Below are 26,073 nucleotides of genomic sequence, written 5' to 3'. Positions count from 1 at the left end.
CATAAATTGGGTACTTTCTATCATATGTGGTGGACTTGCGATAATACGAAAAAGTATTGGATTAAAATACATAAATGGCTTGAGCAAATGCAATCCTCGCCGCAGTAATTACATGTAAAATCAAGTACATTTCTTGTTTACTAATATCAACAGGTATAATGCCTAATAAGAAGACTTCAGGTTTAAAAGCTAAGGATTTTTGTAACATTTCCTCAAGCCATTTATGTATTTTAATCCAATACTTTTTCGTATTATCGCAAGTCCACCACATATGATAGAAAGTACCCAATTTATGTTTACATTTCCAACATCCATTTGACATATTTGGAAACATCCCAAGCTCCCTCAGCTCTTGTTCATGGTTGTGCTCATCCTGAACTTGGCATGGGCTGACTTCATGGTCACACTCTCACGGTGCCATTCTGGATTTACTATTTTGTGGGCAGCTGGGATTACATCATGAGACATCATGTGCAGGCTATTCCTGGCTTGTAGCAGGGAATGCCAGCATCTTTTTGACCACCCTGATGAGTCTCCAAGAGTTTGTACTTGTGCTCTTTGCATTCATCTTCTGAAGATGGTGGAGGCTGCATATATAATACATGGTACCTGGCTGGCAATTTGATTGCTGGCAGACGCTTTTTCATATCTGCCTTTGCTGTTTACATCACACCAGTGGGAGGAAGGAGCGTGCACAGATGAAGTCGGTCACTCTGATGGGCAGTGCCGAGCAGCTCATAACACTTGGGAGACCTTGTTTACCCTTGTGATCCCGTTTGCCATTCTGTCCATCTGTTACTCCTCTGTGGTGAGAAGGATTCGGACTCTGAAATGCTGTAAGAAAATGAAGACCAGAAAGCTGATTACAGCTGTGGTCGGAGCCTTCTTTCTGTGCAGGCTCCCTTACCACATCTTAAATCTCATCATAATCTCTGTCCTGTGACTGAAATATTCCTACCCAGACACAGCAAGGGACTTGTTAGAGACAACAGAAGCTTTAGCAATGTTCACGGAGCTATACGCTTTTTAAGCAGCTACTGAAATCTATCCTGTATGCATCTGCTGCACCGAGCTTTCATGGAGGGCTGCAAGAAGCCAACTTTGGCAAAATGCATACGAGACAGAGGAAAAATGTACAGGAGGCAATGCTGTTTCCGTGCAGGCTTTTAATCCCAGCAAAACAGGGGTTACATAGACAACACAACCTTCCTTCTCTGAGTTGAGAGCATAGATACCTCTGCATATATAAATAATCAAAGCTTGCTGGAATCATGCAATGGAGGACAGAGCAGAGTAAAATTTCCCACACCTGTGCCAGGTTCCAGCCTTCTGATGTCTGGCGAGTTGAAATCCCTGCCTTGCAGGACTTCAAGCCATGCCCATCATTTGATTAGAGAGCTTTACTTTGCCTGTTCTGAATCTGGCCTAGACACAGGAAATTATTTCAAACATGTATTGTGAATCCACATTCTGCTCTGAGAAGATAACGGAGCAAGAATGGTATGGAAACCCCTCCCCTTTTCCTTTGGAAGGCTAAACATCAAAGGGAAAGAGAACCCATGAAGTGAGAATGAACTCCACTTTCTTTCAGTCAGCCCACTGCTTGCCAGGTGGCAAGTTTTACTATTATTTCTCTGGGGAGCTTGCACCTGTAGGGTGATGAGAAGCTATTATTTAAGTGTCTGTGCTGCTGATGTCACATCTTCTGGATTGTTGCTTCCTCTCACTGGATTTTGCACATGTGAGAACCACTCTCTCTCTTTGCCCTTTTTGAGGTGTAGACCTTTTTTCTGTCAAACCCTGATAGTTGGTGCCCAGTTCTTGCCACAAATTTCACTTACATAACTCATCATGAGAGAGCTCAGGACTGGGGTGTCAGCACTGTGGTGCCCATCCATAAGAATGTTTTGAAGGCTGATCCAAAGAATTTAGACCGATTAATTTCTGAATTGTATTCTAAATAGTTATTACACAGATTAGAGTCCTGGGCTACTGAAAATTAAATTTTTGCAAAGGAACAGATTGGATTTGTAAGGGGCAACTCTGTAATAGAGCAATGTTTTGTTCTCCACCACTTGATCCAAAAATACAGCCAAGATGGTAGAAGAATGTAATTTGTATTTGTAATAGCTCTGCCTCTGTTCTCATAGGCTGGGGATGTTTATGGGAAAAGTTAGCTGCAAGAAACATTGACAGAAGGTTGCTTTTTCTGACGTTCCTCTCTGAATGTCAGACTTGGGGCAAATGGCCTGCTCTCAGAAAACATATCAGCTGAAAGAGGTGTTCACTTGGGTTGTCTTTCAGCTCCCTTCCTTTTTTAATTTCTGTATTAATACCGTTGTTCAAGAGCTAAGTGGCCTGGAATTTTTCCCAGTATCAATTTTGGATGCCAAGCTCTTATATGTTGATGATATCATGATGATTTCTATGTCACTGATTGGGATGAAGAGGCTGCTGATTAAATTGAGTGAATTCTTTATACAGGTGTGCGAAATAATGTCATACAAAAACAAAGTAGTTGTTCTTGGGACGAAGAATGAAAAAAGGCACATCTGGAAATTTGTTAACACACTAATGGAATAGCAGCATAACTATAGTTTGTTTGTTTGATTGATTGATTGATTTGGGAGCCCAGCACTTGTATCATGCTCTCTTTATGCATATTGTTTATACATAACTGGAACTCAGGTTTAATGCCCAATTCTCATGGATCCATCCATTGGTGGCTGTGCAGCTGAAATCCTCCCACTCCGTACACTTCCTGATGCACCCTTTTAAACACCAAGGTGTGGGGCTTGTTGACCACTAGCTGAGGTATTTCTGAAGAAAATACTTCTACAAATCCAGCTTGGTGCAGGAATATGGGGGTATACTAATGTGTCTATCTAGAACTAGTCCAGGACTCTGAGATTTCTGCTAGTTGTCCCCCAGGGCACACGCTCCTTTCTTAGGGGCAGAAACAGGAATATAGAAGCACATATTGGCTGAAATAGTATTCATAGAAGACTCGCACCTGGCCAAAAAAAAAAAAGCCGGGGGGGGGGGGTTCTAGAATGACTGAAAACTCCAGCCCAAAGTTCCTGGGTAAATTCTGTAAGACCCATTTTACGTATTTATGGGATCAGTATAGGTGTTCTACCTTCTATCAGGTCTAACAGTGTTAAACTGCTGTTTAAAGAAAGGACTTGTGTTCTATTATGCAAATATATTCAAATTGATTTCTATTGTACAAAGCAACATTTGATCTGGAGCAGTTCTCACTGTGGCTCCTTTAAGAGGATCTTTCACGGCCTCACGATTGCAGCCCTCTGCCTGCTTGGATAGGAGATTTATCAGTATTCCAGCTCATCGATGATTCTGTGAGTTGGGTGAAGTTGAGGATCTCTAGCACTCTTTTCTTCTTCGTCCATTGTGCTGAGACTAAGAAAGAGGGCTGCTTTGGGTGCACATTCTCAAGGGCTGCTGGCTGGTCTCTCGAAGAAGAATCAGAAGACGCAGGAGAAGAGCTGAGGGTGCTGAGCATGTGGGCCATGAGGGAAGCAGGGATGCCTAACTCAAGGCCAGACTCTCCCTCTGGGAATCACCTGCTGCTTTGGCTATTTTCCTTTGATCAGCCATTCTGATTGTTTCATCTGAAAGCCACCTGGATCTTGTCTGCGGCTTCTTATGTTTAACAGAGGCTTCAATAATGTTCGATTGAATGTCCTGCCATAGTTTGTCAGGCAACTTTTCAATGTTTCTAACAGTTGAAATCTGTTCTTTATCTCAACTGCATACATGGATGAGATTTTGGTGGTGTCAGACTTCTTGGGTGTTGCTTTCCTTTTGGTGTGGATTCTAGTGATGCCTGCTGTTCGGATCAACATGTATCACCCTATCCATACATTCATTGTGTAGCCCTGCTCTTCCCAGATATTTCAGAACATGTTACAAAACACATGGCTAGCTGTCTTGAGAGGTGGCTCTCCCACTTGGGCTTGCTAGTCATTTGGGTATTAGGACAGAAGGGAAATGGGAGCTCTTTCGTCAATGTTTTTCAAATGCCAAAACGCATAACTGGATTCCCCTAGTCTTCAGAAAGCATGCTGTTCGTTTGGCATTGGTTGAGCACTGGGCCCAGGACTGAACCCTGAGCACCCCCACTTGTTACTGCTCTTTGAGTCCAGTTCTGTAGCCAACTGATAGCTGTTCTATCTAGCCCACTTTTCGCTAGTCTGCTAGTCAGAGCATCATGGGGCACTTCATCAAAAGTTTTACTGAAGTCAAGATAGATGATGTCCATAGCACTCCCTCAGTCCATCAGGGTGGTTCTCTATCAAAAAATGAAATTATATTAGTCTGGCAGGATTCATAGTTGAGAAATCCATGTTGGCTTCTAGCAATCAGTGCATTGTTTTCAAAGTGTTTGCAAACTACTTTATAATTCGTCCCAGAATTTTCCCAGGGATTGATGTCAGACTCACTGGTCTGTACCTATCTTATGTAATGGTGCAGCATGAGGCCCAGCTAGTAGGTTTAGCATGGGTTAAGGGCTACCCAGAGTGGGTTAAGGGGAAAGAATCATACTTCAGCGGAAAGGCACTTTGCATTGAGAAGGTTCCAGGCCCAATCTTCAGTATCTCTGTGGGGCAGGAAAAGCTCCCACCTTGGAGAAATACTCCTACCTCTTGGAGAACCTTTGACCTCTTGGAGAACCTTTGCCAAGCAGTGTTGACAATACTTGTCCAGATGGTCTGCTTCTGTGTAGAGCACCTTCTTATGCACCTATCCTTTGTGGAGCCATTGGGTGGAATTCTAGGATTTCTTGATTTGGTTTAATTACACAGCCACTAATGGGTGTGGTGGTATAGCAAAACTGCACAAACACACAGGGTATTAGGCTGCCATTTCAAAAAACAAAACAAAGCCCAGACTCCTTGATTCAAAAACAGCTGCAAAGAATGGGAGAGGCCCTGGATGATGGCAATATAATGGAAACACCTACAAATTACCATTGAGTGAGGAATCGCAAGCACACTATCTGTGTCTTGTGTAGAAAGGTCTAAAAAGAGAGATGTAAAAGAAAAAAAAACCTTAGGAGGAGTTCAGAATTTGTTTGATGTTTTGTGTTGGTGTTTAAATTGGAAGGTAACACACACACGCGCGCGCACAAACCTGGAGACATATCATGTAAGAGACCTCTTCAGTTAAGAGGGCAAGAAAGAGCAGGGAAAATAAAGTCTTACATCAAAGCAACCCTAGTAACCTTTTATCTTCCTTGGTTCTCCTTTCCATTTTCCAAAGCTGGGTTCAGTCTTGCATATGATATTTGCCTGTTTTGGGCATTTTAAGGGCTTTGTGGCGGCGGCAGCCATTTAACCGAGTGCTTTACTGAGGCTTCTTGTTTTCTTTGCAAGTAGAAAGAACGTCCTTTTACATGAGGCTTCTGCCCCCTGCCCCCCGAGGTCTTTTACTCTGCCCTTCCATATGCTCCATTGCACTTCACAAGGCAGCATCCAGGAAAATAATGCATTATCCTCCCTCTTTAAAAGGCCATGAAAGTCACTGGAAAACACAGGAGAGGCCCCGGCACGATGACAGGTCATGTAAAGGGCCTGCAAAGGGTTGTGAGTAAAGGGTCACAAGCACACAATAAGTGGCGTATCTACAAGTCCTAAATCTGAGAATAATCAACATTTGGGGGGCCTGTAGTCCTGCTTCCCCCACTGGTTTAATCACCTTCTCCATCTGGACCAGGCCGAGTCCGCCTGGAGCAGGGGGTCAGGCCTCTTTCAGCCTGTGCTGAACTCAGTGCCAGAGGTGTGTGTGCTTGCACAGACGTGTGTTGTGGGAACACGTTCCACTGGTGAATGAGGGCGTGGAAGACAGAAGAACCACTAAATGGGCGACAAATACAAAGGTTTCTTGTAGCTGACAGCTATTATTTAAAGTAGGTAAGTCTTAGGAGAAGTGTTTCATAATTTTAGCAAGGGTAAGAAGAAACCGCAAAACTATCAAACAATGGTTGTGCTGTGTGGTGCGGAGGAGGGAGGAAAGGTGTGTGGCCATCTGGCCAAGCCCGCCTTTCCACATGCAGATCTAGGCCCGGTGTCCTCTTTCCTTGCTTTCATTTGTATAGTACAATTTGGGTTAGTACTGGTGGTGGTGCCTGCGGCTCTTAATCAATTGGAGATCAGAAATCTTTGCTGATCTACTGTAAATCACCTGCCATATCCACCAGTTGGCCCAGATTTTCCTTCAGTCCACCCCTGGACAAAATAGCAAATGAACCAGCTGGGGCTTTGTCACTTCGGCTGTGTGGCAGAGGCCAGCATGAAGAAAGGGGGCGGTTCTGAGGACTCACCTAAACTCCCAGGTGCAGCTGAACTAATATAGGATGATTTGGAACTTCTTGACTTGAACAGCTGACAGCCCGCCACTCCTGCCAAGGGAATGACCTTGCTGGTTGCAGCTGAGGACTCTGCTCACACTGCAGCCTTCCCATAACAGGCAGTGACCTCCGCAAAAGTCCGTGTGCTTCTTCTGTCTGACAAGGTAAGATTTGGTTGCCTTGGCTCCTGAATATCTAAACCAAGGAACTTCTGATATGCAAAACTTCAACCGTGGCTGGACTTACCACTTGGTCCTTCGTCGAGTGTTGGAGTCTCCTCGCTGTTTTGCTCTTTTTCCAGTGGAGCCTGAGACAGGTCCTCCTGACTGCCAGGGCACAAGCAGCTGCGCAAGGATGCCGAGTGCTAGACAGGAACCTGTTCTGAGAACTTTGCATTGGTTCCCAGTTTATTTGTTCCACTGGCCCAGTTAGAGCGACTGAGTTTTACCTTAAAAGCCCAAGATCTGGAGTGGAATGAATTAAGGAATACCCTCTCCCCTGTGATCCTCGTCTGAGCCCCCTTTGGGTTTAGCTCTGTTCACCAGCTGTTCCTCCATGTCCTCTCCCTTCTCACCATAAAGCATTGGTCTCATTCCATGCTCTTTCCACCTGAACAAGTGAGGGCCTCCTTTTCTTGCTAGAACTTTACACACCTGTATTGAAAGGTCCCTTGTAAATATTTGGAATATTTATAATTTGATTTTAGTTTTTTGCACCAGTAAGGCAAGATATATATACCATGCCCTACCTGAATTAGAATCGGGCTTTTAATACACTGAGATTCGGGACTATAGATTTAAAACAAGCAAGGGGAGGAGAACTTTTTTGAAGATTGGCAAGCAGCTGGCTACAGTATGAGGCTCCAATCCAGAGTCCGTTTGTTGTGCCACAGCTGTTTGCAGCACAGACACCCTCTTTAACTGAGATGCAGTCTGGGCCCCACTGTTTCCTACTGAAAACAATGGAGCATACTTTTCTATTTATATCATTGGAAGGTACTGAGGGCTAACCTTAGCTGAATCACAGCTATAGGAATCCGAAGTCTCAGCCTATCCACAGTGTATTTTCATTACAGCTGTAAAGTGGTCTGGAGCCCTACCCTAAGCATGATAAGATAGAAGAAATCCTACAACTCACACACTGGCTGGGAATGCTGGGAGTTGTAGGCCTTTCTTCTGCCTAATGACTTCTGTGTTTTTTACGTGAAGCTGTACCTGCTTTATGTACTTTCAGTTTTGTCACAGAATTGAGAGCCAAGCACTATAGAAGGCCGGTTTCCCTTTCTGCTGTTTCACTGCTTAATCTCTAGAGGGCACTGTGCTATTCCAGCATAACACAAACACACAAGAAGATGTTGTGCTTTCTTTTATTTTCTTTCTCCCTGCTCTAAAATAAACCTTTCCAAAATGTCCAGTAGACACCAAAGAGAAACTGGAGGGTTATGGTGCCATCAAAAGAACTCACAAGCAACCATTAGTGGAAAATGACAGCATAGGATAAACTCCTCGGTGTAGGAAAGCTGTGTACATGAATAGAACGGCATAACAATAGGGAAGCAGCTAAGAAGGAAGGTAAGAAAAGGGAAAAAGTTATGGGGGATGATGGCATGAGAGATTTCTCCAGTGGGAATGTGGTCCTCCAAGCCAAAAAAGTTTCCTTATCCCTGATTTAACCCCAGACAATCCAGTTTTGCGATAGGAGCCAGGGCTCTCTTTGCCTTTCATCAAACAAGTCCCAGGATTCTTTGGGGGAAGCTGTGGCAGCTAAAGCAGCATTCTTGACCACAGGCTGATGGGAGTTGCAGTGATGTAGTGATGTAGCCCGTAATTTGCTAGCAGCATCTCTGGAGATGTCAGGCACATTTTGACTTGCCAAGGCAGAAGGGTGGCTCTGTAGCCGGAACCAAGATATTGCTGAAAACAGGGTCATAATTCTCAGGCAGGACTTGAGGATTCTGTACCATAACCTCCAGGACATTATTGCGAATCTCTTTAGAGATGTCACCCCGCAGGTCTAGGAGCATGGAAATGTGGTCATCACTGGAGAGACATCGGACAGAGAACAGTTTACCTCGTTAGTCTCTGTGCTGGCATCTCGCCAGGAAAGTCTGCCAACAGCAGCAAAGCTGCTTCCCTTAGAATGGTCTCAGCCACCCCTGATTTCATCTTTGTTTCCACCCTTGCCCTGTTAAGAAGGGAAGAGCACGAGCAATCCATTCTCCCCCTTTCCACAAAGATCCAAAGTGTCCATTTCTTCTTTCTTTACCCACCAGCCCTGATCTCTGCAGTCATGCACAGCCGCGGCAGGCAGAACTCTCACCAGTGTTTGCTTACTGATCAGGCCAAGCTACAGGTGACCCTAAGACTGTGATTAACTATCACTGCAACACCACATCCTATCCATCTGGTAAGGGGTGGGGATTTTTAGTCACCGGCAGGTGCAAAGCATCCCTCTCCAGCTGCAGTCCCAATTTCCCAGCACCATTAGGAGCCCCCCACCCCCCACCCAGTGCTAATTCCTGCAGAGGATGAGGGGGGAATTTTCACTGGTTTAAACCACTGATGGCTATCCTACTCCTCAATGCAACAGTCAGGGATTATGGAAACTGTAGTCCAAAACATCTGCAGAACATCAAGAGGCCTGTCTGTGCTTTAGAGCAGCAGAACCAGGACCCGATAAAGTCGGAGGCATGAGTGGTATCAAAGACAGCTACCACCTCTGCCTTCCTTAACTTGGTGCCCTCTAGGTGTGCTGGACTGCAACCCGTAGAATTCCCAGCCAGCAACGGGCATGCTCTCTTCATAGGCTCTTCCACGGCTAAGAGACTCTGCTTTGTCAGTGCAGCTGGGTTCACACAACACAGTAAGCGACTGTTCATTAAGAAGCCGTGGTTCAGTGGCAGCTCACACTCAGCCCATACGCAGCCACTGAGTGTGCATTATCATGCTGTTTGAACCAACCAGTGCCTTGAGTTTGAGGAAGGGACAAGAGCTGAAGAGGGACACGCTTTGTGTGCCTCAGGCTGCAGATTTAACCCTAGCCAAAAAGAGCTGGTGGCGAGAGTGTCAGAGAAGGGAAATGCTCCTTCAGCTGACCGACCCTCCTACAGTTCCTGTGCTTCCAACTGAGCGCTCAAGGGCAGATTTCATGACATGGGAACCTGGCAGCTGCATTTGTGGGGGTTGGATGACCTACCTGATATCAGGATATTTTGTCACAAATCCCAATACTTCTAGGCTGAGCATAGAAGTGTCCTTGAGACCAATGAGCTCCTGAAGGTCAGCGATCACTCTGAGGCACTGCTTGTTCTCTTCCAGGCCCTGGGAAAGGAAGGAGGTGGCATGCAAGCAACATAATGCAGCAACACACCGGAGAGCAAACCGCGTGTGATGGGGCCCATTGAATGTGGTCATTACCATCCTAGTGGATTTAGGGTAAAGGTTCAGGGAAACCAACAGGGCTCCGCTCCTCCAGCTTCTCTTCCAACTGAGGCTGTTTGGGCACCAAACCCAGGCCAAAGCCTGGGTCAAAATGGGGCAGATAATCAGTGTCATCTGAAAGCAACTGGACTTTGGTCTCCACGGTCTGCAAGATCATTGCCCTTTCAGAAGTCTTGTTTCTATACTTAGAGTGGTCTCCCTGGGTGCGGGGAGGGGGTTGCGGGGTCAGGGCAGGAAGGACACTGACCTAGACCTTTGCTTGACTTCAGACCCTAGTTTTTACGGATGTAGAGAGTAGCATATGTGGAGAGCCAACTGTTGCTGTAGCATTTTCTAATGCCAAATCTATCCCTATTTTTAAAGGAGCGTGCTGGCACTATAGCACTGAACCAGGAAGACTCCTCCTTCAAATGCTTTCTCTGAGGAAGGTTTGGAGGAGGGTGGCAGAGGAGGACGCCTCCTCAGTGGTGGCCCCCAGTTGTCTGCCTGGTGCCAACACTTACATCCTCCTGGCAGGTCAAGACTTTCCTTTATTTGGAGAATTTTGACAACATATACATTTATTAACGAATCCTGCTTTATTGTTGATTGTCTAAAATTGTTTTATATGTTTGCATAGGAATGGTTTTATATTTTGTTATTTTATCCTATTTTTTACCTTTGTAAACCTTCCAGAGAGCTTCGGCTATTGGGCGGTATAGGAATTAATTATTGCAGGGAGTCCAAGGCCCTGTATGTGGTTCTCCTCCTCCCCATTTTATCCTCACAAGAAGGATAAAATGAGTTAGCTTTGTCTGAGAGCCGAGGACTGGCCCAAACTCATCCAGTGAGTTTCGTGGCCAAGTGAATGCGTGAACCTGGATCTTCACATCTCTGACCACCACGACACAATAGTCACCTTTCCTTCCTGCTTGGCTAACCAAGTCGGCCTGCCTTCCTCAGGCGATAGTCAGCGCCTGCCAGCTCTCATCTGGAGCATCCCTGGGGGAACGCGATAGCTGCCACGTCCTGCCCGCTGCTCTGCTCCAGCCACTCACCAGGGTGCAGAAGAGCTCCTCCAGCTGAGCACGATCCTGCAACATCTGCCTGGCCATCTGGCTCCTCTCCTCTGCGTTCCGGCAAACCATCCGCTTCTGCAAGAGGGCCCTCACATACTGGCCCATGATCAGATGCTCGGTCTCTGACAGGAGGTACTGGACATCAAGGGAGAAACACAGGGCTTGGTCATGTGCTTATTCTTAATGGGCAGAGACACTGTGTGTGCCCTGAACCCGTGTCTTCTGAACTTCTGAAGTGAAACGCGGGAGTCTTTTCAGTAGCCGTGAGGAACCAATGGCCTGAAGGTTGTGGAACCTCTCAAACTGCCTCCAGAAGGTCTGAATTAAATGAGCCATTATCATATAACTAGGGTGTAACCAATTCCTTTATGTGGCACGTGCAGGAGCCTATGGGTGCTTTGCACGCACTTTTCAAAATAGTACACTGAAGATCTTCTGAAATGTATTGATAGAAAATTACAAACAAAACATTCTGTCTTACAGGTATACATTCAGAGCTTCAGAATTTGCCCCCTTGTCGCATGCGTATTTGCACAAATGTAGCTTTGCTACCACATGATGTGACAAGAGTGTCGGGGGACATTCTGAATGGCCCTTGCAGCGCCCTGCTGTGGAGAACATCTTCCACTCAGAATTTAGTGAACTCACAAGACAGTTTATTCAAACGTTTAATATATTGAAGGGTGGAATCCTATGCATGTTTAGACGGAAAAGAGTCCTAAACTTTCCAGCATGTGCCAGCTAGCCATGAGTTACGGGACTTCTTTCTGCCTAAAGATACGCAGGATTATGTCCTAAGTGACCTTGCAATTGCACTTCTCTGGGTAAGTTCAGGGACATGATCTGAAGGCATGTGTTTTCCCAACCTTGCAGAAGCTAAGCAAGCCACAGTCGCTGGGACAAGAGACCCTTGGGAACCCCCACATATTCTGCCTGGCATTTAGGGAAGTGTCAAAAGCTGCTAGGTAGGGCTAGGAACGAGCCATCAGAGACCACGAGGCAGCAATGCCAAGCAGTCGGGCAGAAATCTGCTCTGCGATGCCCGCAGGCCCACGAACATCACCAAGACCCCCGAGTGCGCCCGCCAGGGCCTCTTGTGCTCCCCTCCATTCAGCCTGCCCTCCTCCCTTGGCTTCTGTGTACATCACTCGCTACCATCCCTCCCTGGGATTCGGCCCATCCCCACTTCTGTCGTCCACCTCTGTGCTCACCTGCACAGTGGCAAAGCCCTGGCAAGGAAGCATCTCCCCACTTTCTGCCTCCCCCTGAAGGCTTTGGTTCTGCTGATGTGAGTGCGGAAGCAGGGCGGCGGTGGTGGTGGGAGAGGGGGGAATCTCTGGCAAGGGTTGCTCAGGGTGTGTGTAAGGAAGATCCACAGAGACCAGCCAGAGAGAAAGAGAGAGAACCGAGTGATGGAAGGGTACAGATGAAGTCATTCTGAGGGTGGCCATCCCAGCACCCTAGTACTTTCCGGTGGTGTCTGGGACACTTTTTCAAAATGCCCAGTGTGTGCGCAGGCCCTTAAAAGATGGCCTTCTCCTTGCACAGAATGCTGCTGCTAATGAGTTGGATGGGCCACTGGGCTGACTTGGTGCAAGGCTATCGGTGCAAGCGCAGGGGCCGGGGCAATACTCCACATCGCTAGTTGTAACAGTCTCAGGGAGAGGCCTTGCTCTTGGAGTAAGGTCAGATGGATCGCACTTCTGATTCAGTTAAAGTCTGCATGCTCTTTCCTGAATCATATTCAGGAACCCTACCTTGCACTGGAGAAATGCACCTTCCAAACTTCAAATCTGTTTCCCATCTTGGGTCCCCAGATGCCATTGGGCTGTACTGCCCATTGTCCTCAGCCTGCCTGACAAATAATCAGGGATGATGGGATCTGACATCTGGGGCCCTGCAGTTGGGGCCCCACTTTTCTAAGGCAATATTTAGAAACTAAGCGAGTATATCCCAGCTGGCTGCAGGTATGTCTTTCCTGCCACCATCAGCCCCAGCTGATCCTGCCATGGTCCTACCATGCTGATGGGCTTGCGAGTCCTGCGGAAACCTTTCGCATGCTTGTTTATCACCTGGCATATGCTGCTCATCAGCTGGGATTCATCAGAGAGCCACTGACGAGAAGGCAGCTGCACAAACAGAGGCTGGAGCAGAACAAGAGATTCCTGAGTTGTTTATAGAAGGGGCGTCTCATACATACCATTCCCACTCACTTTACCACATAGTCACAGAAATGCAGAGAAACCTCACATACGTATAATGGATGACATAGAAATCAGTGATAAATGTGGCACACGACTGCCACCAGAAAGGGTGTATACAGAACGCCAAATGCCAATGTACAACTTTAAAGAGCCCTGTTCAAAAACAAGTGTGCTTTGGTTTTCTTCTTGAAGATTCAAGCTTTGACGGATCTCCACTGGGTGGACATTCAGTACCTGTGCAGTCAGACTAGATGGCTGCCAAGTGCTTGCTCAGTCAAATTAATCCGGTTCTTGGATGCTAAGGATGCTGGAACATCCTCGCACTTGCCTGCAAAAAGGGCACTGTCGAAGCATTGCACAAGATCAATATTTTGCAGGAGCACATGCAAAATATTTGAGGGCACTTGGAAGTATTTGCTGCTGTCTTCACTTCCCCCATACTCTGCACCACTGGATACATCTACAAACCTTACCTGATTTTAACTGGGGTTTTATTATCTGAAATTGTTGGATGCTGTGGTGCTTTGTTTTATTCCATTCATTTTTTATTGTAAGCCGTCCCAAGACACTAGTGGTGGGTGGGTTAGAAAAGCTTTTAATAAATAGAATAAGTAAGAAAAATGGGAAGAAACGGTCCTTGTGGCAGACGTTGCAGCTCTTTGGCAGAGCATCATTTCCTGCTACAGAGTGGGGTTGGGACTACAGTTTGCAGCATCCCAAGAAGAAAAGGGAACTATTCGCATCGATTTCTGCTAGGGGGACGGCCTCCTCCAAGGACAAAGAACACTTTGCTGGGGAGCAGGGGTGTCTCTCTTCTTCTGCTTCAGGTAATATTTGTGGGCCCTTCAGTGTGATGGGCATGCAGGGTGAGCACTTGCTTCTTGAAGTGAGCAGGCTGTGAGCTGGGCTCTGTCCCCGTCACAACGGCATGTGAACAGGGGCACTCACCTTTCTGGGGACCCTTTTCCCCACTGCTTCCGATGCATGGCTTGAGGCTAGGCTATCTGAAAGGGTGCCTTTTAGAAACATAGAAACAGAGTGAGTCAGAAGGGGCCTCCCGGGCCATCTAGTCTGACCCCCGGCTCCATCCGGCTCCGCTCACAACAATATGCATGCCCAGCCTATCCTTGAACACTCTCACCAATGGGGCCTCAGCCACCTCCCGTGGAAGCCCATTCCATGCCCGTTTCCCACAGCAGTCTTTCTGGTTCCTAAGATTCTCTGCAGAGAACCTTGTTCTGAGACTGCAGGGGCACACTTGGTAGTGAGCTCAGGGAGGGCCTTTTCCGCGGCTGCTCGCAAGTGCAGGAATTCCCTCCCGAGGAGGACTAGCCTTGTGCCCTCCGCGATGTTGTTCCACCGAAAGGTAAAAACTGCTTTATTTAAGAAGGCCTTTTACCTTTGATCGAGTCTGCTGACTTGGGTGCTACTTTTAATCAATCTTTTCTGATTATTGTCACATTTTTATCACACTTTATTGTTTTGATCAGTTTTAATGGGTTTTGCAAGCTACCTCGAATGCCATTTTTTATAGAAATGTGGGGTGTAAAAACATATCAAAAAATCTATTGCAAAACCATATTCACTGGGTCTCCAAGCAGTCATCAAGGTAGAGCATAGCAGAGATGGGAATTTCTGCTTCATTTTCCATTTCTATAAATGGAATTAATTAATTTCCAGAAATTATTATTGATTCCCAGTAAAGAATGTTCACCTGCAGATCCACCAGCATCTCTTCTAGAAGCAGCGAGCAGGCCTTCTTTTGGACCCTCTCAAGGGTGATGTCCACGGACAAGGGCATCTTGGTAGACTCCAGGGGAGATGTCCCACTTGTACTCAAGGCTGAGATGGAAGTACTGCCAGGACAGAGAAGCAGAGCACTTAGGAAGTGGGCTTGCGGCAGACAGCTAGGAAAAGGGTGCAGGATGACACTTGTGAAAGGAGAGGCAATTCCAGTTAACCATCAGCTAACAATCACAGGTTTAGGGAATACCTGAAAGCCAAGCAGTTGTTGAGGGTTGAGAGCAAGTAAGGTGTGTAGAACTTGGATGCTGTGTGCTCCTTTTGATGCGCCTTGCCAAATTCGACCAGCTCCTCATAGAGGCTGCAAGAAACACAGTAGCTGTCAAGGCATCTTGCTTGCTCAGTGGTCTCACAGCCTGTGGTGAGTGCGATGAGTCCTTCACATGATGTTCCCAGCTTGCAACTGAATTCCTCTTTACTACCCTGGTGGAAAGCTGCCAGAAAGCTGGTCTGGTGGGGCTGGTGGTGATCCAGCCTATTTCAATGGCACATTAAAAAGAAGACTGGTTTACACTGCAGTAGGGGCTATTCAGAAATGGAGGCGGCAACAGGAGGCCCAGATAAAAAGGAAAGAGGGTGTCAGCGTCACACTTTAAATATAGGACTGATTAGAGCAAGTCTTTTACATTTCCCAGTTTTAAAATGGATATATATGAGAAACAGGAGCTACTTCTCCAGGAAGTCTTCTTTGAAATTGTGGTACAAAGGAACCCTCATTTGTGTGGGCAAGCTGTCCCTTGACACCAACCCCACTATGAAAGAAGATGAAAATTAAGCTGGGGTTTCTGAACTGGAATTACAGCTAGGAGTCAATGACCAACCGGTTAGCCGGCCACAGTGTTGTCCCTGCAGCTGGACTCGAAGGTCCTTTGCTTTCTCCACTGATGCTGGGGAGGACAGACCCACCACAGCCTGCAACCCACCCACAATCCCACATGAGGTAAGAATGCAGGAGGAGAACTGACCTGCCAAGAAATGTCTCCAGCTCCCCCAGAGCCATGTGGAGCACCTTTTGCTGAAGTGTGTCAGATACGAGGCATGCGACTCGGATGTTTTCATCCAGCATCTGGGCAGATGCAGAAAGGAGAGAGCAAGGTGATTGGGTGAGCATGAGATGTGGAAATGAGGCGGTCTCCTCTTCCACCCAGCTCCTTCTGACCTTCATAGCAATGATGGGTAGACTGGTCTGGAAGCAGCCTTGATAGTCTAATTCTGGCTCCTGCCCACTGAACCACTCTTTGAACTCCAGTTCCAGCATCTTCTGCATCCATTCTGCAATGCTGGCCTGAAAGGATGCAACAGGACAGTCTGGTCACTGATCCTCTTAAGTGAAGTCTGGGGACACTGCACTGACCGATCGACCACTCCCGCCGGCTCTGCCTGAATGCATTTGCCTAGTTTAGGTGTACACAGTCTTCTTGGCCTTAAGGGCCACATCCAGCAGTACCAGTGGACTGCACATGTGCACACATGCACACTTAGATATGCTCATGTCCATGCTTGCACATGGATTCAGAAGGATTCCTTTTGCTGGCACTAGCAAGGAAACCCCTTCCTTATTCCTGCTCTGCCTGCAGACATTGGAGATCGGGAAAGGGATCCCCTTTGGAGCACTAGGAAGGGCTGCCATGATTTTTTTAGCAGTGGCAGATGCAGAAAGAAATTGACGATTGGTACCTTACTTGCTGATGGGTTTTTCCCAATCTCCAACTTGTCTAACAAGGGGAGCCATACACTGCAACCATGAGAAGCTATGCATAGAGTTTTAAAATGAAAACAATAAAGGAAAATATGGGCTGATTTTTTTATATCCCTTGTCTAGTACCTTCTGCTTGCTGAAGAGCAAAATCAGAGCAGCAGCAGCCATACACACAGCATGTTTTGCCTCTCCCCTTCTAGCCTGGCTGGAAACATATGTTCTACTGTTCTGCATCTCATGTCTTTCTAAGGCCGTGAAGACAAAATGACTGGGTCCAGAGGGCATGCTAATGCACGCTCAAGGGTTGAATGTAGGTTGCCTTTACAAAGCGGATGGTTCAAATCTGGGTTATCAGGTTGTCTGAACACAGCCATGCTAACAAATCATGGCTTGCTAATCATGAACAACTAGTGAAGAGAACCCAGGCATTGTGGGACTGTGAAATGTGGGCTGTTTGCCATGGCGTGCCATCTTGGCCATGTTCAGACAACACAATAATGCACAGCAACAACACACAACTTGGAGACCAACCCATTCTCAACCCTGAAACCTCCTTGAGTGTAGTTTTTCACTCAAGGGAGTTGAGTGTTGTCAACTTCATGTTGTCTGGACTCAGTCGATTAAATGATTGGGACAGGGAATGTGGTGTGCTCCTCTGCACTCTCACTGCATTCTTTCTGAAGCTATTAAGAGGAGGGGTGGTTGCCAGGGTTGCTTTATACATCTCTGTGTATGTTTTAAATAATGTGCAATCCATCCTTTATTTTTCCAGGTCATGCTTTCTGGTAGCACAACTCTGGTAGCTTCTTCACAGTAAAGCTGCTATTAAAAAAACATTTAATAAATTGCAGCCTCTTATTTTAGCATGATGGAGGGACGAGTGGGAAGAGATGCTTGTGTGTATTACACTGGCGAAAAGGAAAGAAATATTCGGGATGCTTAAGCATATGTTGGGGAGAGGTACCCCCATCTCCCTGAGCACTGCAAAACAGATCCCTCTATTCCAAGCGGAGGAAAGCTGGGACTTGTGTGACTCATGGGCCAACACCAAGGCTGGAGCAACTCGGGAGCTGGAAATCTGCGCTCAGGACCAAAGGTGGTGAGGGCAGAGGTGGTGCCGGGAATTCACCCACCAGGGCTGGAGCCCTGACTCTGTTCTGAGGGAAAATCAGGAGGCTGGAGAGAACAAGCCAGGAGGCAGGGCGAAAAAGCAAGACCAGGAGCGAAAGGCACCCCAGAGCACAGGTCGACCTTGTAGAAACAGTGGCCCCCGGAAGAAGCCCTCTTGTCCAGGAGGGGCCAATGACCAGTTCCTCCTGGAGAGGAACCGCTTTTCACGTGCAACACATTCTATATGAGACAACAGTTGTTTACTGGCATTTTACTGAGAAGCTTGCACCGGTGCAGCTTACCACAGGGGGCACGTGTTAGATGGTCCAGATAGTTGGCAAGCTTCAAACAAACACACTGTAGCAGTGCCTAGCTCACTGGGCCCGTCATAACTAGCGAATCCCAAGGCACTGGCGCGTCAGTGTCCAAGACTTTTTGATCCCCAGAATCTTGACCCTGATTCTCCCACTCACCTGTACTTTCCCCAGGTAGAGCTCCTCCAGGTAGTCTACCGTATCCACAGGAAACAGAGGACCCAAGAATGAGGAGTCCACTTCAGGGAGAAGGCTCGGGTGTGCCATCATTTCCGAGCTGTGGAACCACAAAAGGGCCAGGGGCAAAACACACACACGTTTTCAATGGTCCTCTATGGCAGGCCTGGCTGGTCAGTGCATCCAGTGTGGTGTAGTGGGTAAAAGTGTGCGGCTGGGACTCAGACAATCTGGGTTCTAGCCCCCACTTGGCCATGGAGCCAACGGGGTGACGGTCGCAGACACTCAGCCCAACCTACCTCACAGGGTTGCTGTTGCGGGGATAAGATGGAGAGCGGGAGGAAGAGAATTATGGAATGGTCCCAGTGACCCACAGAGCCCTTCAGCAGTGGCACTGACCTTGGGTAGACATGGATTGCCCAGTGGAGGAGGGCAAAGACATCCTGTTTGTCCAGATCCAAAGTGAGAATGTGATGCAGGTGGTTGATGAGGCCTTGATGAAACATGGTAGCAAAGGCTGCAAGGATGTCGTAGTGAGGTGGGCAGCACTGGACCATCAGATCTTTCACGATGCACAGCTCGGCCAAGATGCTGCTCTGCAAGGATGCCAGGTGTGTCGCGAGAACCCTGTCTTGGGCACTGCTTGGCAGTGGCTGGAAATGTGAAGCTAGAACGGTCTCCTGGATGACCTGAAAGAACTTCTGCCTCCAGCACTTTGGGCGCCCTGGTGGGAGGAAGCCAAGAGCCTGGGATCTCAGCAGCAGGGCAGCGTCAAGGGCTTCCTCTCGCTCGATAATGCGCAGAGCCGATACAAAAAGGCACGGATCCTCAGACACCAGCTTTATGCCACGAGCCACAATGTTCCATAGATGCTGGGCCAGGGCATTGTCGAGTTCCAGCAGGCCTCCAAAGTAGGACTCGACACTGGCCAGGTGTAAGGAGCTAAGCAGGTTGTGCTGATGCAGCTGACACAGGATGCTGTCCTGCAGGCTTTCCAGGTCCATAAGCCTTCTGTGGGCTTCCAGGAGATGCTGATGTTGCAAGAGATCAAAGGTCTCAGAAATGAGTTGATGTACTGCTTGAGGAAGGGGAAAAAATGGAGATGGAGAAGACATTCAAAGCATAACCTGGATAAGACAGAGGGAAGAGAGCTGGTAGTATGGTGCAGAGGTTAAAGTACTTAACTGGGAATGGGAAGACCTGAATTGAGAAGCTCACTGGTGGTAGCCAATTTAGGGTGGCCATTGCCTCTCAACCTAGCCTACCCCATAGAATCGTGGACAGGGTTAAAAAATGGTGGGAAAAAACACACCTCACCCTCTGCTCCTTGGAGGAAGAGTGGGATAAAAAAGTAATATATAAACATAAGCTGTTAAAAAGAAAAGCCAGATCTGGAAAACAAGGTCAACTTAGTCTGACCTCAAGGGCTCAGTTGGGTGAAATGTAGGCCAGAATCTCTTGGGAGCTCTCAGAACAGTTTTAGAACAATGTGTTAGCCTCCCTATCCTCTGCTAACTCACATGTAGATTTGTATACATACCAGCATTGGGTCAAGAGATGCAGTCAATAATACCTCCTGCCTGTTGTGTCCCCATTTTGTGACAGGGTCTGGTTGGTAGATGCCCAGCATTTTTCTAAAATACAAGGTAGAACCTGCAAGCTTGAAGTGTGCCCGCCCCTGCTCTGGAAAGTAATTCAAGCAGCCATTTCTCTGCTGCAAAGTGGTATCTGTTACAGTCTCTTCATGCCAGATTACCACCAGTTTCAGAAATAAAATAGAACAAAATAAAATACTAGAGACACTCAAAAAGAAACTGGACAGCCATCTGTGTGGGATGGTGTAACTTGGTGGCCTGCAACAGTGGGAGGTTGGACCTGATGGCCTTCATGGCCCCTTTCAACTCTACTATTCTATGATTCTATGAAAATACATTTTCAATCCCACTTTCAGTGTGAAGCAGCCTCTAGTCAGTTACAATAAAAATCAGTATCTTTAACGTTTTCATTTTCAATTTAATTTCCATCACTGTTAATATCTATATGACCTATTAAAATGATTCGTAACATTAGCCATGTGCTTTTTCAGTCTTCAGAACACAGCCCATCATTTAAGCATAAGCTAAAGCTTAAAAATGAACACAACATGGGAAGCTGCCTTACTTGAGTCAGACTACGGATCCATATAGGCCTGTTTTGTTGACACTGCCAGGTACTGCCTAGCTAAAGTTTCAGGCAGGACGCTGTCCCAGCCCTACCTGAAAATGCCAGGGATAGAGCCTGGGACCTCCCATGTGCAAAACACCGGTTCTGCCACTGAGCTATGGCCCCTCTCCACTGATGGTTGCCTGCTATAAAGAGCCTGCAAAGAATGGTCCTCGGAATCCATCCTCAGAATCACACAGCAAAGATGCCTTGTTATGAGTGCCTCACCTGAGAAAAGCTGAGGCAATGTCTGGACGACCAAACCCAGCTGAGCGTGTTCCACTGCCACCTCCCGAAGCCTCTGCAGGCTCTGAAAAGAGTTGATGCTGGACTCCAAGTCCTGTTGGACGCTCTCCAGCTCTCTCTGCACATGCTGAACGTCTGCCAAGGCTGAATGTAGCTGCTCCAGGCCCATGCTCACACCTTCCAGGTAGGTCTGCACAGTTGACTAAGAAGCAAGAAAGCGTGAGGATACTCTCAAAGAAGGTGCAGGTATGTCACAGCCAGCAGTGTGCAGGACTTGTTTCTCCCAAAAGGAACTTTTGTCAATCGGGCCATGGCTGAACTGTGTCTATGGGGTTGGATGTTGGTTTTACTGTACTACTGTTGTGCCTTAACGCATTTGTTCTATTACCGTTTTATCTGTTGCTGAAAGCCACCTTGAAAATCAAATAAATAAATGCATAAATAAATAGCTGCTTAAGTCAGTAGGACCTAAGGACCCATCTGCAATAACATATATCACAAAAGGACACACATGTGAAGGAAGGAATGTGGCCATTTACCTATTTTCATTTATGGTGGAGGGATGAGAAAGTGCAAGGCTTCTGAAAACTCGTTCTGGTCAGCTTAAATAGAGCCCATCCCCTTCTGGATCCGGTTAGAGACCCATCCAGCCCAGCATCCTGTTTCCTGCCTTGGCAAACCAGATGCTTCCTCATCTATTCTTAAAGCAGCATATCACCTGAATGACCACCACTGGCCGTATCCTCCATGAATATGTCTAATCCACTTCCAAAGTCATCCAGGTCAGTAGATGTCACTGCATCTCATGGCAGCAAATTCCACAATTTAATCATGCCCTGAAAGTCATACACCCGAGAATCCTAACCCTGAGCCCATAGAAAAGAACTCTGAGTAGACAATCTCTCACAAAACTCTTTGCATATACCTCCTGATAGCACTTAACACAATGTGTGCTAGTACATTACATCCTAATAGTCTTCCAATAGAAATCTGATGTTCAGTGAAGGCATGGGATGCTTTTAAGAAGATGGAAAAATCAGACCCATTAAAGGCTAATGTTATGAGCTAAAGAAAAACAGAGGCACTTGCAAGAGGCCAGACACAAGAATAGAAATTAACTGGAAAGGATTTTTTCAATTAGGACAAAGCAAAACCTGGCTGTTCCAGGAAATGTTTCTTGCCATGGCCACCCACCTTTATGCGGGATTGAATGGAACTGTTGCGCTGTATCTCCCGGATCCGATACTGTCCAAGACCCTCCAGTTTTTCTGGTTGGTAAAACACCCCAGAAGCCCATTTTAAGGCAGCTCCTCTGGCTAACTTTTCCGCTTTCTCCACTTCTGGCCATTCCCCATCTAAGACAGAAAAAAATTGTGTCTTTAACCGGACAGAAATATTTCTTCCATCTCAGCTGCTTCCCTAGGATGCAGGAAGGAAACAGGATGTGACCGCCTGGGCCTGAATAACTGGAGGAGAGGTGGGGACTGAAGCAATCAGTATTTTGATGTGGGGACAATTTCTGGTGCTTGAAGACACAATGGCCCATTGTAGGAGGGAGTAGGGCGTCCTGGCTGCGCAGCCAAGAGGGCGTTGGGGTATGCATGCTAGGAGAAAGAAATTGTGATAACTGTTCTGTCACTGCTCTAAATAAGAGAAATTGCACTTCTGCTAGACATTAAGTAAGGTAGGAAAGCAATCTGGACAGTACCCTTTCGGACTGCAGATGAGACTTCCATGATATAGTTCCTCTAATCATTCATTCAGTTAATCAATAAAATCTGGGCACATGGAGAACTAGAAGGCAGGTAAAGGATTCTGACCGATTCTTCTTCCTGACTTGCTAGTTTTCTATGTGCAAGTGTTTTTGGTTTGTTTGTTTGTTTGTTTTGAGGGAGTTCCTATCTACAGCATTAAGTGCTACAATTCAGTCAGAGACTGGGCTCAAACAACACAATAACCTACACTCAAGGGTTGAGTTATGGGCTGAGTGTTGGTTGCTGTTGGACTGCGAGCTGTTACTGAAACACGGGTTATCATATTGTTTGAACCCAGTCAAGACAACAAACCATGAAGAACAACTCACAGTTCACAAATTAACAACAAACCAGAGGTTATCTTATGGCTTTTTTATGGTTTACAAACCACTGTTAGCACAGCTGGATTCAGATAACACAATAACCTACATTTGAACAACAACCCATGTTTCAATGACAATCCACAGTCAACCTTTCTTGTTGGAACCCAGTCACAAATTGACCATCACTCATGCTGAGACTAGGCTTCAAGTATATTCTCCGGCAGTTGACAAAGCGAAATAAGATGGTTTTATGTAAGGTTAAAAAAATACATAAAAATAAAACAGAAACAGAGTGAGTCAGAAGGGGTCTCCTGGGCCATCTAGTCTGACCCCCAGCTCCAGCTGGCTCTGCTCATGACATGCCTACCATGTGCATGTCCAAACAAATACGAGTTTGGTAGATTTGAGCTTCTGTTGTTTTATTTACAAATTATTTTAAAACCACCCTTTGTCCCTGTGGATACTGGGGTGGTGTGCAGAAAATATAACCCTGATTTCTCATGCAAAACAGAATATCCAATAAAAATAGAGCACTCATAATAAAACATGTAAGAGGTAACCAAAACATTGGAACAGCTGAACCAGCAGAACCCAGTTTAAAGTGCCACGGTAAGAACAGTTGTAACTTTAAGATTAGAATTTCAGCAGCAGTCTTACCTCTATGGGAGGGTTATTCCACAATTCAGACCCCATGGCAGAGGATAACCTGGCAACCATCATTTGGGAAATAGCCTCCTTGTCTAGAGGCAGGGGTGCTCTTTCAGATATTGGTTTGAAAGAAGAGGGAGGTAAATTAACTTAGAAATAGACCATTACCTTTCAAAGAACAATGTACTTGCAGCCAGATTTTCCAAATGTCATGCTAGCTTTCTCTGTGCGATGGAGGGCAGCGGAAGATTCTGCTAAGCAGTGGCTGTTGTGTTTGGTAAACTCTGGGTCTAAGCAGAATTTCAATGACTGGAAGACACCCATTGGTTATTTAAATATTTAGTGTCTGGAGTCCGACCGTAGTGGGAGAAAGTAGATGTTAGTAATGTTTACCACTACATGCAGCACAAAGGAACATTTTTAAACTGTAAATAAACAGTTTAAATAAACTGTAGGGTAATCACAGCCCTGTTCCACCTTGGTTTATTCCCTCAAATTGATCAGCCACTGTCCAGCAGAATTCCCCAACCAGTTTTGTTAGGTGTTCCCCACAGAAAAACTCAGAATAAACACCCAAAGATGTTGGGATTAAATAATCAACATCATTCTGCCACTCCCCTCGCTTTTTCATTAACGCCATGGAAATCTGCTGATTCTGCCTCTCATGGCTGTGATTTAAGCACAAGAACAGAGGGGCAGTGCCCTCCAGATGTTTTAGACCCAATTCTCCTAGTCCCTGACATTGGCCATGCTGGCTGGGGCTTATAGGACTTGCAGTCTCAAGCCTCTGTGCCCTAGTAAATCAGTCAAAATGGAGATTCCCTACTCACTCTCAGGTCTGGCCGGCCACAATCAGGCCCTTCCCCATACAGAACCGGAGGGCCCTGGGCAGATGTCGTGCCTGCCACAGACTCCCATGTGGGCACCCCCAGACCTAACTCTCTTGGCCTGGCTTTTTCCAGCAGTGGGTTTTCCCCAGGTCTACTCTCTCTGTTGCAGGACAAGCTCCCCCCACCCCCGAAATGACTGTTTCCTTTTTGCAACTCCATCTATAACTCCCAAATCCAGAAATAATTTGGAGTGTCAGCACAGGTGCAATGGATAAGATGTTCTAAAAGCACTTTTCTTCGCTAGGAAGGGGGCAGAAGGGTCCCCTCCTCATGGGGCAGGGAGAAAGAGGGAGATGCACACGGATGGGAGACATGCTTCACCCAGTGTCGCCCAGGAAGGGCCACATTCTCCTTACTCCCCAGTAAACAGGATGGCTGCCAGGATCCAGACCCTACTTTCCCCATTATTACCTTTCTGGCTGCTGGACTTGCTCTCCTCTGCAGACATGCCCATAGCTTCAGCTGCAGTGTACAGGTTTAGAGCACAGGGCTTGGCTGGGCTGAGCCGAGCCGAGCCAAGTCGAGGAAATAGAGCCACTAACAGCAGTTTCCGTCAGTGATACTCCTCACAGCTCCTCAGGGGCTTATGCTGTAGCACTGCAGATATGCTCAGGATGTAGGAACAGGAGGGCGGGGAAAGCAACACATACACTGGACAGCATAATTCTTTGGGAATGCAGCTTCAGCAGGGACATAGCAACTATTTCTTTCTCTCTGCCCCCAGTGGCCCCTGGCCAAACTATGCACACACACACGGATCGTGGTTGCCAGCATCCATGTGTGCCCCTTTCTGCCTTGCATTACTCAGGATGGGTGGCCTTGAACAGAGATGCTGCATACGTAGCACAGGAGAAAGACGGTGTCTTCCTGAAATTCTGTCTGTTTGCAAATGTTCAGGCAAACCATAGCAGGGCCCCAAAAGCTTCACTTCTGGGACTGAACACAGCCAGAACAACAAAGTTAACATTGCCCTGGCTTGCTTTAAGATAAACCATATGCATTTATGTGGCAGCTTTGCCAAGTAAGATGAAGCGCTGCTTTCTTAAGTGAAAGGGTAACCTAATCAGCATGCATTGCTCCAGTTAATCAATGTCTCCCAGCCTGAAGAGCTGCGGCTGCAAGGGGAAAAGCCACTCACTTTCAGGCTGTTTCAGCCTGTCTGTCATGATTGTGTGTTTGCCAGGGTCTGTGTTGTGCATGCACAAGTGGGTAGGGGTTCTTGGGTTTCCACCCTGCACTGCAGCACAAGATATTTCTACGGTGAGTTACTGCACTGAGTTACTGCACACCTCGCCCAGCGTGGAACTGCAAACCAGAAAGTTATTTCTTTGTACAGTAACTGCTATCTTGTAAGATAAGACCAGTTGCACCCATAGATCCTGGAATCACCAGGAAGTTATTTATGTCTGAAAACAAGTGATAACTAGAGCATATGACAAGGCTCAGAGAGCACAGAAAATGGAAAGGCCTCAGGATGGACAAACAGACAAGAGACCCTGGATGTGCGTGTCATCTGTGGCAACTGTTTTGATGCAAGCCTCCCAATCTTAACTATGTTTTAGCTTCAGAGTCCCATGAACAAGAACTCAGAATAGCCTATGACGAGATGTGCTCTCATACTGGTCCATAATGTTTTATGGAACAGCAGAGCTGTATTGTAGGATCCAAGAAAAACCAGCATCCAGGAAAGAGGAAATGGCACTCCTGTGCCACAACTAAGAGGGATCCATTCTTGAACGTCCGAATTAGAGAGGACGCGTTTCTGGCTCCCCGAAGGCAACGCGACGAAAGCCGTCTTTGCCGCCCGCTGGCCAGCAGGGGACACTGCGGGCCTT

The 26,073-nt window shown here is 46.9% G+C and overlaps 1 protein-coding gene across 1 annotated transcript; it reads right to left on the bottom strand.

Moving 5' to 3' along the window:
• Positions 1-7,617: 7,617 nt before the first annotated feature.
• Positions 7,618-24,772, bottom strand: EXOC3L1 (exocyst complex component 3 like 1). Its single transcript, XM_044419853.1, has 13 exons — positions 24,650-24,772; positions 21,818-21,978; positions 20,606-20,825; positions 18,575-19,250; positions 18,158-18,275; positions 16,035-16,160; positions 15,841-15,941; positions 15,066-15,176; positions 14,787-14,928; positions 12,887-13,012; positions 10,848-11,003; positions 9,566-9,690; positions 7,618-8,409 (listed from the first exon to the last, which is right to left on the bottom strand). Exons 1-13 carry the CDS (start codon positions 24,690-24,692, stop codon positions 8,223-8,225), a joined length of 2,292 nt encoding a protein of 763 aa, XP_044275788.1. The 5' UTR covers positions 24,693-24,772; the 3' UTR covers positions 7,618-8,222.
• Positions 24,773-26,073: the final 1,301 nt, after the last annotated feature.

The sequence above is a fragment of the Varanus komodoensis genome, unplaced genomic scaffold, assembly GCF_004798865.1.
Source record: "Varanus komodoensis strain SLA01 unplaced genomic scaffold, ASM479886v1 scaffold109, whole genome shotgun sequence".
Classification (NCBI taxonomy): Eukaryota; Metazoa; Chordata; class Lepidosauria; order Squamata; family Varanidae; genus Varanus; species Varanus komodoensis.
Note: the sequence above shows the minus strand (reverse complement) of the source record. Positions and strands in the feature narration are given on the sequence as shown.